General features: G+C 46.9%; 1 protein-coding gene across 6 annotated transcripts in view; it reads left to right on the top strand.

The window, feature by feature from the left end:
• The window catches only part of CACNB4 (calcium voltage-gated channel auxiliary subunit beta 4), a 78,934-nt gene that overhangs the window by 21,456 nt on the left and 42,929 nt on the right, over positions 1–14,549 (top strand). The window contains exon 1 of one of the 6 annotated variants that reach the window (XM_064435347.1): positions 9,004–9,162. The exons of the other annotated variants lie outside the window; for them this stretch is intronic. Coding sequence (XP_064291417.1) covers positions 9,118–9,162 — 45 coding nt within the window. The 5' untranslated portion in view covers positions 9,004–9,117. Of the gene's footprint in view, positions 1–9,003; positions 9,163–14,549 lie in introns of those variants that run through there. 6 annotated transcript variants of the gene reach the window in all.

The raw sequence follows: 14,549 nt of genomic DNA, 5'->3' as shown, positions 1-14,549 counted from the left end.
TGAGACAGAAGCCATTGGACAAAAGCATTCACAGTGCAGCAAAATTAAGTAAAGGTGATAAGTTAGAAAAGCAAAACGAACCCTGTGGGAGCTGTCTGTTGGGTAAGAAAGTTCTATACTGTCTTGTATTGTCTATATTGTCCTATATTGTATAAGTTCTATATTGTCTGTGTTGTCCTGTAACAAAGAACTTGTGACTGCTCTTGAGCTATGGCCAAAGCCTCGCTCCTCTAAAATCTCACAGCCCCTGGGAGTAATGTTTGTCTGAGCAATAAATCACTTTTAGCTTTAAAATAACCCCATCCCTTCATTTCCAAAGCAACAATGGCAATTCCTGACTCTGCCAGGCCACGAGGAGCCTGGTCACATCCTGGTGCCTGATGGCCAGGTGAAAGCAGTCCCAGTGGGACATGGATGGGACAAAGGGACGCTGCTGGTGCCTGCTGGATTTCCATTTGTTGGGAATTTGGCCTTCAGTGACCTTTGCTGTGGCCATTGGTGCAGCTCCAAGGAGAATCTGAACAGTAAAGTCAAATTATGGCTTTTTTCCCCTCCAAATTCCCTCCATGCCCAGCCAATTTTCCTTCACTCAAGACCAACAGAGGTGATTTCAGAGTATCCCATTCCCAGCTCGGTTTGGAAATCCTGGACCCACAGGCTTCCCAGAGCCACATTTCTGACTGGAGGAAACATCCAGGAAAGCTCCACCTGCAGCTCTCTGTTCATCTCATCCTGCTGAACCAAGAGGTGGCAGCAATATTCCCTACTAAGACATCCTATGCGTGTGACATTAATATCATATTTAATTGCAATAATGAGCCATTTTATTTCTAGCCTGAACTGGAACAAACCAAATTTTTCATCACTGTATCGATGTGTCTGAAAATTCTGCTTCTAAATTTCTGGTCTAGCCCAAAAAGTTTGGGTTTCCCTTGGCTGGGCAAAGCAGTAACTCCCAGAATTCAGTGAATTATTGTGTGTTTAAGCTGTTATTCTGCCCATCACAGCAGATATTTTTGGAGAATAAAATGCAGTGGAAAACAGATATTAAAAAAAAAAAAATCGACTTTAGGTCCCTTGCTAAACCTGTTCCTGCCAAGGGATCAAGGCTGAAGTCGAAGCTTTGCCTTTATCCCTGAATTTTGCTAAGCACAACACTCAGAGCTCCAGCAGGTGTAATATTCCAATTCATGGCCAATCCTTTTTTTTCAGGATAAACTTCCAAGTTCATCATTCTAACAGAGCCTGGGCTTTTTCTCCATTTGGGATAAATATGTCCTTTTATGAATTTTGAGTTCTATCACCTTTTAATTCCGTGCTCCCTCATCTGGACACTGAATTAAATGCTGAGAACATGAGGTTCTGATCTGCTCCTCTATTGCTCATCATGATTATAGGCAGGGATGCCATTAGTTATTATTCTCCACACTCCCAATTAGAATATTCTGTTTTCTGCTTGTAACTCTGTCAGCCTGAGCTGCTCAGGCTGAATTTTTCCATTTTTTGCTCTCAAGTGAACTCCAATTCTCACTTGAAATATAGTGGAAATAAAAGTCCCCAAACTTTTTGGGGACCGCAGAAAATATTAATGATTTCCTAATTAAAATATTAATTAGTAAATTAATTAATTTCCTAATTAAACTATTAATATCAGATTAAAATATTAATGAATACTTAATATTATTTTCCTAATTAAATATTAATTATTTGGGGGCCGCTGAGTATTAATGCTTTCCTATTTATTCCTAATTTCTGCTTCCTGTAGAGAGTTTTAGATCTAGGACAGAACTTTCAGCAGTTTATTTAGAATTTGGGGGTTTTAAATAATCTCCGTTGGGATGTTGTAGATGACTGGAATAAAGTAATGATTCTGGTTTTTGGGTTTTTTTTAATGCAGGGTTTGAGAGATCAGGGAAAATGCAGGCTGAACCTGCATGGAAGAGTCAGAGGGAAAAATATCAGCATTTTATAAGTGTCCAGAGCACCAGAAATTATCTGATTTAATCGAGTTCCTGGGGCTTGGAGCAGCCTGGTCTGTGGAAGGAGTCCCTGCCCATGGCAGGGGTGGAAATGGATGAGCTTTAAGGTCCCTTCCCACCCAAACCAGTCTGGGATTCTGGGATTTTGGGATTCTATGAATGAATCCTGTTCTGTTCATTCTATTCTATGAATTCTGCACGTGGATTTCATGTGCAGAATTCTATGCAGAGAATAGAATATTCATAGAATTGATGTGAATTCTATGAATTTCAGCTCTGTAGCACAAGGATGGGCTCTGCTGCTGCAGGGGCTTTAGGAATGGCATTTTCTCCTTTGCAAGGCAAAGGCAGGAGGTGCTTTCAGTCCTTTCTGGGCTTTGTGAAGGACTCACTCAGAGCTGCTGAGGTGCTGAATGAATGAATGAATGAATGAATGAATGAGGTGGGAGCTGCAGGTGTTCCTCACCCTGAGCAGAGCAGGGCTGGCTCCGTTCATCCCAAATTCCCTGCTGGCTCTGGGGGATGGCAGTGCCCAGGGATCGCTGAATTCTTGTCTGGAGTCACTGCTGCCCCTGGAGCAGACCTGGCTCGGGTGTCCCTGCAGAGGGAGGAGCAGGGGGAGATTTTGGCTTTCGGTTGAATGTTTTCTTTCCCAGCTCGCTGGCAAGACCCTGAGTCCTTCTCCTGGAAATCTTCCTTCAGGAATTGCCAGTGGAAGGGAATGAACCTCTGCAATGGAGAAACATCAGAAATACAGAGACAGGGATTTTACATGTTTTAACAAGTTTCAAAATATGGCCTTGCAAAAAGACCAGATATTTTAGAATTAGAACTGTGAAAGATGCATTGTCGAAGGACCATTTGGGAGGTACAAATATAGGTGATTAGTGTTAGAAAAATATAGGTGATTAATAGCAGCATCATGTGGCAAAAGCTAATAGGCTGAAGAACATTTCTGAGGGATTGTAACCAGGAAATAATTTGGCTTCTGATGGAATGGAGCTGAGTTTTACATCTCTTGTGTCTCACCCTTCATCAAGACTGATAACAGAATAAAACCTTTTCAAACCCCTCTCAGTTCCCCCATCTCTGTGACAGCTGGGAAAAGCAGCAAATGGGGTTTTCACATGTTCCAGGGCAGTCCTGTAAGGAAGATGAGGACCATCATTTTCAGGATCTTTCCACAGAGTGTGTGTTCTGCTCCTGGATGGTGAGAACACCCCAGTTCCAGCAGGTACATAAGGAGAGGTCTCCCAGAGACTTTACAGGAAGGAGCACAGCTCACTTAAATATGCAGAGCTAAAGCCATGAATATTTGTTCTTAACTCAGCTCCCAAGTACTCTGGCTAAATATTTCAAGAAATCAGGTTGGACAAGTGGTTCCTCCTTCATTGATCTGCTGTTTCTGGATCAGTTTCTCCACTTGGATGGGAGTCATGGAAATCTACTGCAGGGAGCTGAGGAGTTTCCTCTCATCCCTTGCCATGGAATTTCGAGTGCTGTGTTGCAGCCTATGGTAATTGGATTTTAAAGCAGAGGGAAAGGCAATAAAATCAGCAGCCTCATCAAGGCATCCCTACACACTCCTACACCCCTGTGAATCCCAAAGGAAAGCAGCACACTGGGAATGAAGTCGAGCTGTGTCTGCCCATTTTTATTTCTCTTTTATTTATTTATTTGTTTGTTTGTTTGTTCTTTTAACCTCTTTACAAGAACAGCAAATTCTTCTTAGCACTGGGATTTAAAAGCTTTGTGTCTGACTCTTTTAAAGACACCTTTTACCCTACTCCTTGAACCTAAAAACAAAATAAAACTTGTAGTTTTACCAGTTTAGCTGAAGAAAAAAAAAAATCTCCATGAGATCCTGTGCTTTACAGAAGCTGGAATTTCATTTTATCTTGCAGGGTTGTCTTTTTGCTCACTCAAGGCTTTCTTTTCTCCAAAGAACTATTACATGATAATCGTAATTTATAAAAAATACATTTCAAGCAACCTTTTCATGAGCGTGCACTGATGAAACTGCAAATATTTAAATGCACCTGGGAAATGAACACCGACCAGGAGCTTTCTGGGCTGTTTGTCTGTTCTGAGAGTGGAAAACCTTTCAGTTCCTTGCTCTGCAGAGGTTGGATCTTCAGCAATGGGATGTCCTGGCATTCCCAGCACACTTCCAGTGCCCCTTCTCCCTTTGCTGCTCCCATCCCAGGGGGATGAGTGCAGCCCTGGTGGGTGTGCTCCAGTGTTGGTGGGGTTTCCAGGAGGCACAGCTTGGGTAAAACAGCAGCAGCTTCCCATAAAGTTTGTAATTGGCTTTTAGAGAGCGTTTCCCATCATCCCAACAGTTGCAGGCTGAAGTGGTGCACAGAAACTCAGCATCAGCACTTATGGCAGCTAAGAGATTGATTAGCATTCATAAGGAAAGCAGAGGAGCTTAAAATAAGGAATAAAACAAGTGCTTAATCCTTTGGCCCAGATGGTTTTTGGCAGGGCAGATAAAAACATGGATCTTCCCTAAAAACAGAACCCACCCATCTCCCTTCCAGCAAGGAAATCTGACACGATTCCAGCCACAAATCCACTCTGGCTTTTTTTGGGGTGCTGCCTGGGGTGTGACTCGATGTTTTGGACCTTCTCAGCAGCCTGGTGGACATGGGGGTCATGTCCATGGATCCTGCAAACCCGTCATTCCAAGCTCCACATCTTCCCAGATGCTCACACAGGGCTGGGAATAAAAATCTCCAGCATTATTATTTACTTGAATATATTTCACTGGGGGGAAAAAACTTCAGAAAAACAAATAATTCAGGTTTATGTTTAGTACATTTATCATTTTTCTGTGAAGAAAGAAATAGCTTAATCTGAAAAAAGACAACATGTATGATGATAATATGGGATTTGTTCTGCTCAGTCCCATGCACCAGTGGAAGCCTCAGTTGGATCTGGCTGGAGCTGCTGAACCCCTGGAGCACACCCTGCCTGCCTCAGGAGCTGGGATCATCCACTCTTCCCTGCAAATCCCTCTGGAAGGCCTTGGCTTCCTGCAGGTCCCCACAGTGCCCCTGGAAAGAGGCATTTCACAGCTCGTTAAATATAGAGGGTACCTACAAATGTAGCCCAGTTACCTCTCACTGGAGGTGCTTCCAACCAAGAGGAAGTGACAACCGAGTCTTCACACTCTTTAATTATAGCAGCCTTTACATAACAGTGTCAGATAAATGTGTTTTAGGATAGGTGGCACCTCGCTTCCTCCAGAAGAACTGTCAAATTAGACCAGACTAATTTATTACTTGAAATTGCGAGGATTAAAGCACGGCGTCCACCCAGCCTGTTTGAATAAAACCCTAAAATTCACCGAATCCTCTGTGCCAGGATATGTCCCAAACAGCACAATCTTCTGGAAGAGAAAGAAATAAATCCCTGTTCCTCTGGTGGCTTCAAGGACTTCCAAGTCCCACAGATCACATTCTGCTGGAAAACAGGGTTAGAGGGGATCTCAGGAGGTTCTCCTGACTTCCAAGTCCCACAGATCCCATTCTGCTGGAAAACAGGGTTAGAGGGGATCTCAGGAGGTTCTCCTGACTTCCAAGTCCCACAGATCACATTCTGCTGGAAAACAGGGTTAGAGGGGATCTCAGGAGGTTCTCCTGACTTCCAAGTCCCACAGATCCCACTCTGCTGGAAAACAGGGTTAGAGGGGATCTCAGGAGGTTCTCCTGGCTGTGCCTCCACCCAGGGCAGAAGCTGCTGTCACTGCACCAGGTTCTTATCTAATCTCTATTATAAAACAGAGGAGGAGGGAGAGAGGCAGGAGAATTGCTTTAGAGGGAGAAGGGGCACGGAGTGGGGCTGTGCCAAGTAATTTAGGAGAGTGAGGAACTGGCCTCCTTCCCACGGGTGGAGGCAAGGTGGATTGCTGGAGATTGCTGATGGTCCTTTCCCCTTCCATCACTGAAATCCATCCCTGGGCTCTCCTGCTGATGGCAACAAGAGCAGCTTTCCATAGGAGAGAGCACTTTTCCTCAGCAGCCCCCGGAATCCCGGCAGGCAAGATGAAACCCAGTTTTGGTTTCATGGGGAGGACGCTGATGGAGACTGTGGGTTTTGGAGGTGGAAGGAGCAGATCCACATCCAAGACTGCTCTTAATGCAACCACTAATGCTCCTTTCTAATGCGCCCTTGCCTTCTGGGGGGGTTTGCCTCATTATCCCTGAGTAATGTCAGGAATCCAGGAATCCACGTGGAGAGGCCGTCAAGAACCGTGGCTGTGTTGGGGTTTTGCTGCTTCAGGTTCAAAATTCCTTAAATAAACTTTGCTGTGGGCTCCCCCAGAGCAGCAGGAGGGGAGGCAGTGCTGCTGCTCCCCTCGCTGAGCCCCCAGGTGGAAGTGGGGTTAGCTGGAGAGGGGAGAAGGGAGAAGTTGCTGACTCCCATCCCGGCTTGGCGCAGTGCGGTGCCGAGGCGTTCCCTCGCCCCGGCAATCTGGATCTGCGCATTTATTTATTTATTCCAGCAGCTCTTCAGCGTGTTTATGCAAATAGTTCGTTGCTCCAGCTCCTGAAAGAACCACACAAGTGCTGTCATTTGATTGAGGAATCATTAGATCGGGCTGGAAATAAAATTTTCCCTGGTTCTGTATTCACGCCCTCGGGAAAAAAAACCCCAGTGTTCCCACATTTGGGTAGCTCAGGACTGACTAAATAATGGATATTTTGGGATAGATAGATGGATACACGTCTCAGAGAGATTTCCTTTGTACTCTAATTAAAAATAAAGAAGATGTGAATAATCTCTAACAGCAGCAGAGTATTTGGAGGAAGCCAAGTATTTTTGGAGGAATGTGGATACTCAAATTATTCTGACTTTCAGGCTCTTTTCTTTCCCCCACCTCCAACCTGAAGATATTTTGGTCTGGGTTATATCCTCAGTGACTTGTTGGGCATCAAAAGTTTTGGATGACTTGTGGTCTTTGTTTACATCTCTTTCAAAATCTCCTGTGCCCTTGGAAACGTGGAGTTGTGGGCTCCGATTAACATCATCAATGACTGCTATGAAAAAAAAGGAAAAATGCAGCAACTGAAGGCGATCAAAAAATGACATTTTTTAAAGCTTAGACTTCACCAAGGCTGATTTCAGCTCTTTAGCCATTGCATGTTGTCAGCAGTCATTCCTGTAGTGCTGGCCAGTGGCCTGAACACTGAATTCCCTGTGGGATAATATCAGCTCCATTCACCCCCCTTCCCTCAGCACATTTATTATATTTATATTACTTCCCAGTCAACTTTAAAGAGCTGCGTGTCTTCCTCCCTCACCTCGGTGTGTGTTTCTTGGATAAATGACCTCATAATATTCAAAACAGCCTTTGATTTAGAATTCCTCTGTATTACAGGGAATTGTATTTTTATAGCATCTTTTAGGAGCCTTTGGAGTTGAGTCATTAAATATGTATTTTTAATAACCTCTGTGTCTTAAAAAAGACAGTGTGAAATGTAAGGACTGGAAATCAAATAGTGATTCCTGATTTCTGAATTGCTTTATTACAAATCTATGTGAAGTTCATTTCTTTCTCTTCATCTTGTGATTTCACAGCCTTTTTTTAAAAATTTGAGCTGACCAATGATTCTTGTAGTTGAGAATCTGGAACATCTCAGATCTTCAAGAAGTCTGTAGAACAGGCTGCAAAAATTAACTCCTGGATTGGGAGTTTTATGAACATTTTAAAGACCATCTTAGAAACCAAGATCCTCCATCCATCAGAATTAGTAAATTTGGAATAAGATTTAGCATAACTTTGGGGAATCTTCCATTGAGTTTGTAAGAAACTGTGACTATGGGAATATTCACAAGAATAACACCGTTGGCTTTGCTTCAGGTGTCTGTTGGACCCTTCCCATGGGATTAGTGGTAATTTTGCAGAACTGATGGAAGCTTTTGGAAGGAAAAGTGGATGAAGCAAATGGAAAACACAAATAGGAAGCGTTTGTGAAACTGCAGTGCTGGATCAGATTGCACTGAAGATGAGACTTTAAGTAATTGTTTTAATAAGAGTAGGAAGTAAATTGTAAATTAGTTCTGTCATTAGTGTTTAATTATTTATTGACTTTTTAATCACGTAGGGTTACACCAGAAGTTTAATTTGTAGAGCTCCAGGAGGAACCTGTTTAGAGATTTTGTTTCTTAATTTAGTTGTAAATCAGGTTCACACTTGTGTTCTTCTCATTCTTGGTGGTTAGGATTTGGTTTTCTTGTTTCCAGACATTGTGCATGTGTGTTTTCTGTTAATTCTTAGTGCTTAGTCTTAGTGGCTTCAAGGTTTAATGGTTTCCAAATATTCTTGAAGGATGGAGGGATGATTTTTTTTTGGAAACCACCCGCTGTTCTCTGGAGTCTTGAAGAAGAAGGGGTGTATTTAACTCCTGGATTTATTATTTTATTATTTTATTTTATTGTCAATAAATCACAGAATTGGGCTGGAAGGGACCTCTGGAGAGCGTCCAGTCCAGGCAGGGTCACCTGGGGCAGGTGACACGGAATGTGTCCAGGTGTTTGGAATGACCTGGAGCCTCCAGCCCTCCCTGGGCAGCGGTTCCAGTGCCCTGCCACCCTCATGGAAAGATGTTTTTCCTCATGTCGAGCTGGAACTTGTGTTTTATTTTATGGCCGTTGCTCCTCCACCTGCCACTGACACCACTGAACGCAGCCTGGAGCCAGCACATTTTTGAGATATTTATATGCATTAACGAGATGTTACCTCAGTTTTCTCTGGACTATACAGTACAGTTTTATTGCACACCAGATTTATTACAAATAAGCAGGGGTCGGCCGCCCGCGGGGGCACAGCGGCCGCCGCCATCAGCCCGTGAGGCGCCGTGAGGCGGCGCCAGCGCGCAGCGCTGCTCGCGGCCGGCGCGTCCCAGCCAATAGCGTGGCGGCACCGGCGCGCCTCAGCCAATGGCGTGGCGGCACCGGCGCGTCTCAGCCAATGGGGGGCGGCGGCGCGGCGGGCGGGAAGCAGCGGGGCAGGCGCGGGGGGGCGCCGGCGGGAGGCGGCGCCGCCGCAGCGCTCAGGGAGCTCGGCCCCGCCGCCTCACCGCGCTCCGCCGCCGCGCTCCCCGGCCCTCCGGCCCCGCACCGGCTCTCCATGTACGACAACTTGTACCTGCATGGGTTTGAAGACTCGGAGGCGGTGAGTGCCGCGCGGGCGGGCTGGGTGTCCGTGCTGCCGGGGGTGACCCGAGGTGCCGGGACGGGCTGCTGCGGTTCCCGGGGGATTGTCCCTCCCCGGCATCCCCGCGGCAGCGCGGAGCCCCGGCGGCGCGGCCGGACGCCGCGGTTCGGGCGCTCCCCGGCGGGGTCCGAGCGGTGTCTGTGGGCAGCCCGGGGCTGCCGCGGCCCTGGGCACGCTGCTCCATGTTAAACAGGGACCCGTTACATAAGGCGGCGTGGACAGCTCGTAAAATACATGGGTAACAACAGAATGTAGAGGGTACGTCAATGCAGACCTACGTGTGGTATGATGTGGTGTCCTCAGGAGAAAGGATGGGTCCTGGAGGGCTTCGGTGAGGAATTTTTTGCTGCCTGTGTCAGTGTTGGTCGGGAAGTGCGATCCCTCTTAAGTGGTACCTCACTTGTTTTAGCATCCCTTTATTTCAGGGAGAGAGGAACAGCAACTGGGCAAAATTGTCATTAATGCAGTGCACCATGTTGAGAGGAAAAACTGTGTGTTGGAATCCTTCCGAACTGGGTATTTGAATAATTTCAAAACTCTGCTGAGAAGCCTGGAATGCTTTGGGTTGGAAGGGTTTAAAGCTCATCTCACGGACAGGGAGACCTTCCACCATCCCAGGTTGCTCCAAGCCCTGTCCAGCCTGGCCTTGGACAATTCCAGAGATGAGGAAATGCTTTGGGTTAATTTAGAAATCCCTGCCCTTTTGGTGTGTGTGTGTGTTAACTCTTCCTTGGGCTCTCTCTCGCTGATGTTGCTCACAAGCTGCCAGGCCAAGTGTGTTGGTTCCTTCAGGGATGTGATTTGGGATCCAGCTGGATGTTTCTGTACACCAGGCAGACTGTGAGTCCCTGGGAGCTGTTCTCCATCCCGAGTCTGTCTTCTGCTGGTTTAATGTCTTTCAGCAAAGTCTAACTATGCTCTTAAGAAGACGACTTAAAAGTGCAGTATCAGGGCTGAGAAACTGAGTTGTTGGATAGTGGTTGGTGCAGAAGAAATGTGTCATTTACAAAAGTTCATCAGAGAATGCAGGTAAATGCTTACTGGATTTAAAGGTGCTTCTGAGATGCTCAGCTTCCTGCATTCCCAGAATCCCAGGGGATTGGAAGGGACCTCTGGAGATCACCAGTCCAACCCCCTACCAAGGCAGGGTCACCTGGAGCTGGTGACACAGGAATGCATCCAGGTGGGTCTGGAATGTCTCTGGAGACCCCACGCCTTCCCTGGACAGAGTTCCAGTGCTTGGAAAGAAGTTCTTTCTCATGTTGACATGGAATTTCTTGTGGTTTAGCTCATATTTCAGTAAACCCCGGTGATCTCTTCCAAAAACATTATTTGGGAAAAGCAGCTTTAATGGCAGCAGAGCTACCTGTTGCACAAGCACCTGGTTAGGATTTGTGCTGGAAGAGTTGTGTTTATGGATGAGAGGAACTTGGTTTTTGGGTGTTCACGTGGAAGGACTGGGATGAAGAAATCATTTCCAGATTCCTCAGTACTCTCTTAAGCAGTTTATGATAATGCAGTTTTACAGCTTTTTAATTTTACAGCCTCTCTGTAACTGAGAATGCTTTTGATAGACCTAATTTCCAGAATCACAGGAATATGTGAGAACCTCCCTTTTCTTGATAAAAACACCCCAAACCTTAAGAGCAAGCTGGATCTCCCAGTTGTGTGGAAAAACTGGAAGCCATAAGCCCCAAAGGCTCAGGCACAAAGCAGTTAAAATTCCCCGAGTGCCTGTTTGCTTTATGCTCCTGAACCACTCGCTTAAAACATTAAACCTTATTATTTTAGCTCCTGACTCAGGGATTGGGAATGCCTGCTGAGACAATATCCTGGCAAACAGGTAGTGGGGATGGGTCACATGAGTGCCACTTCATGGCCGGAGAGGAGCAAGGGACAGGACTGAGACGGTGCAAGAGGAATTGTGGTGGAATTCCGACTCCCTGCGGTGCAGAGCAAATAACTGCGAGCTGGAAGCAGGGCCTCTGCACTGTGCTGCTGTAGGACCTGGAAGGCTCATCCTGCAGCTGGAGAGCTGGAGCAGCCCGGCCTTGGATCCTGCTTCCTCCCCTGGAGCAGGGAGGGAGGGCTCTGCTAATTGCAGCGCGGAATAAACCACGGCCGCATGAGTCACTGGCACGGAACGTCTGCCTGAAGTGGGCATTTGCCCTCGTGAAACCCATCCAGCCCTGCGAGCAGAATGCAGCCTGCAGCAAAGCAGTGAATGGGCAGTGAGTGGCACTTAGCCCCACTGAACATGCTCACTTTTGGAAAGGTGCTATTAAATCTGTACCGAATTTCTCCTGATGCACTGCTCAGCAACAAACATTTTTTAACAGTGAACAGATAGTGCCATGATTTTTGCAGCAGCATCTCTTATCATAATGTGTTTGTGTGCATACATATATATAAAACAAGGAAAAATACAGTTTTTATTGATGGATATAGAAAGAAATGAGTGTGTGCATGGTATTGCAGTCCGTTACCAGCTGTGATGATTAACGTGAAGTAGATGATGCAGTAGCTGGTGTGAGGCTTTTTGGAGGAGGAAAATTACACTGCTGAAGCTGAGGAAAACTCCCCCTGACTGTAGACAAGAAGTAGTTTCCACATTTAGGAAGAAGTTCAGGGATATGGAAGTGAACAGGGACAAATGTCCTTGTCTGGGGCACAGAAAGATGGAGAGGGCATCACCCTAGGGAGAAACATCTTCCCACTGATAATTTTTCCCTTGCTTGTTGTCCTGCCTCATGATTTTTTGATTTTTAGGCCTTTTTAAAAACTCTTTGGGTAGTTCTAAGCAGGGTCACCGTTTTGGGAAGTAAAGCTTGTTTGCCTTGTAGGGAAGTATTTCATGCTCTTGATCACAAGAGGATATAAAAGCCCATTAGCACAGGGGCTTAAGGCAGGGAGAACCCCTGGGTAAGCAAATAATAAATGAATTTTGTTTTACCTCTCACAGCTGGGAACTCATTGTCGTGTGTCTGTGGTGGGGAAAGATTGGAATGCTGCTCCATAGCCAGTCCAGAGTTTCTCTTGGATTTTGGGAAAGACTCCACCTTTTTCAGAAACAAACTTCAATGAAACCTTCCCATAAGAAATCACTTACTTCTTCTGTAAAATGACATTTCCATTAAGGCAGCATTTCATTTAAAAAGTATCTACAGGAGTTAGCAGCAATTCCCCTGGGACAGAGAGTCCATACAAAACCTGGCTGGGGTCAGTGTCGTGCCCCTGCAGAAGTGTCAGAACAGCCCCTTTTGGGTCGTTTGCTTCTATTTATCCCTCCAGAGCAACACCTGAGCGTGTGAAACACCTTTCCTCCCTCTCGGGGTGTTTCAGCACGTGAGAGGCTCTATCTGGGCTACTTCCCTGCTTAGTGGGGCGGGGACGCTCAGCTGGCTCTGCAGGGAGCAAGCAGGGCTGGGGGCTGCTGTGGGGTCAGTGGGGGACAGCTGTGGGGTCAGGGGGGGACAGCTGTGGGGTCAGGGGGGACAGCTGTGGGGTCAGGGGGGACAGCTGTGGGGTCAGCCAGAGCTGCTGTGGGGTCAGCGAGGGGCTGCTGTGGGGTGAACAAGGAGCCAGTGTGGGTTCACTGAGGGATTGCTGTGGGGTCAGCGAGGGGCTGCTGTGGGGTCAGCAAGAGCTGCTGTGGGGTCAGTGAGGGATTGCTATGGGGTTATTGAGAGCTGGTGTGGGGTCAGCAAAGGGCAGGGCAGTGCTGGGAGGGGCCGGGATTTGAGGGAGGGCTCAGTGACAGCCCAGGAGCCGGTGACAGCCCCAGCTGTCAGTGACAGCCCCCTACCTTTCCCCCTGGTCATCCGGTGCTTCCCAGGCAGGACAGCTCTGCCCCCTCCTGTCCCAGCCATTTAAAAAGACATTTCTCTCATGCCTTCCTCTTCCCTCGGGGATTTTGGAGGGAAGTTCCTATTGACTGGATTTGCACGTGGTGCCTCTGACCCGTTCAGGAGATGCAAAGGTGGCTTTGCTTGCCCTGTGTATCCCTGTTGTAGCAGATTTTTTTAGTAACTGCTTTGACTTACTTGCTCTTTCCCCAGCATATCCTCCTCTCCTGAGCCATAGGAACTCCTTCTTTCCTTGACCTCTTTTAGCTGTTTGACCTGTATCTAACCCTGCCTGGCTTCCCCTGGCAATTCCCATCCCTGCATCCACAGTGTCCCTCCTGCTGCTGGTACAGAGCAGGCTCCCAGTTCACCAGGGAAGCAGGACTTTGCTGAGGGGCTGTGGAAGCCAGGGTCATGCCTTTCAGACTGTCACCAAGAGTCAGACAAACACCTGTGGTGGGATTCATGCCCACTAAAGTGTTTTAGATTCTGACAGTCCTTTGGTGTTTATAGGGACTAAGCACCAGTGAGATCAGCCCTGTGGTTATTAATGGTCCCACTTTGCCATGAGCAGGACTGTGTGTGGTGCTGCATTATAACAGGGCTTGTCTCCAGTTACTCCATACAGTTCTTGAGAGCATTGCTGAGAATTGTTAGGAAAAATAGTGATGGGAAACACGTTCTGTTCAGTGTGTGAATGGTCAGCACGGTGTGGCGAGGGCACTGTACTCCCCTGCCCTTTCAGTGGCATTGCTCCTCAAACTGCCACTCCTTCTGCTGCCAGGGTACTTTTCTCATGGCACCTGAGACAAGAAGATCTTTGTGTGCTGCCCAAGCAGAAAAAGTGATTATAGAAAAACAAACCTTGGGAGGGAAGTTCATATCCAAGTATTGATTGGATTTGTGTCTAGTGCCTTGTGATTGCTAAAGGGGGAGGAAAGGTGGGCTTTGCTTGCTCTGTACATCTCACTTGTTGTGGGTTGAGTAACCATCAAAATGTGTATTTAAATGTGTTTTTCATGCTGTCTCTTCAGTGATCATGTACTGGGTTTTGCAGCGCCCAGTTCATTCTGTAGAACATCTTTGTACATCAGGCAGCCGAGAGCAAGCAGAAGCTTTATCCAGCTGCCAGATAAAACCTGGACTTCAGGGGGTTGGTTAGAAAGGTGCCAGTGGTTATTGAGTCTGTCATGTCCACAGGGCACTTCTGAGATTGTCAAGCTGAAGGTTGGTAGTTGAGATCTGGTGTTTTTTCACGTGTCTCGATGGATTTTGCAGGCAGGGACACCTTCCTGTATCCCAGATTGATCCAAGGCCTGTCTAGCCTGATTTTGAACATTTCCAGGGACTGGGCAGCCACAGCTTCTCTGGTACCCTGTGCCAGGGCCTCCCACCCTCCCAGGATGGATTTTTGCCATGGATAGCAATGTGAGCTGGGAGAAGTGTTTGCAGTGCTCTTGGTTTCTTGGACACCCTTCTCTTGCTTCTCTTTGGGCTTGA

Source organism: Passer domesticus, chromosome 10 (genome assembly GCF_036417665.1).
Source record: "Passer domesticus isolate bPasDom1 chromosome 10, bPasDom1.hap1, whole genome shotgun sequence".
Classification (NCBI taxonomy): Eukaryota; Metazoa; Chordata; class Aves; order Passeriformes; family Passeridae; genus Passer; species Passer domesticus.
Note: the sequence above shows the minus strand (reverse complement) of the source record. Positions and strands in the feature narration are given on the sequence as shown.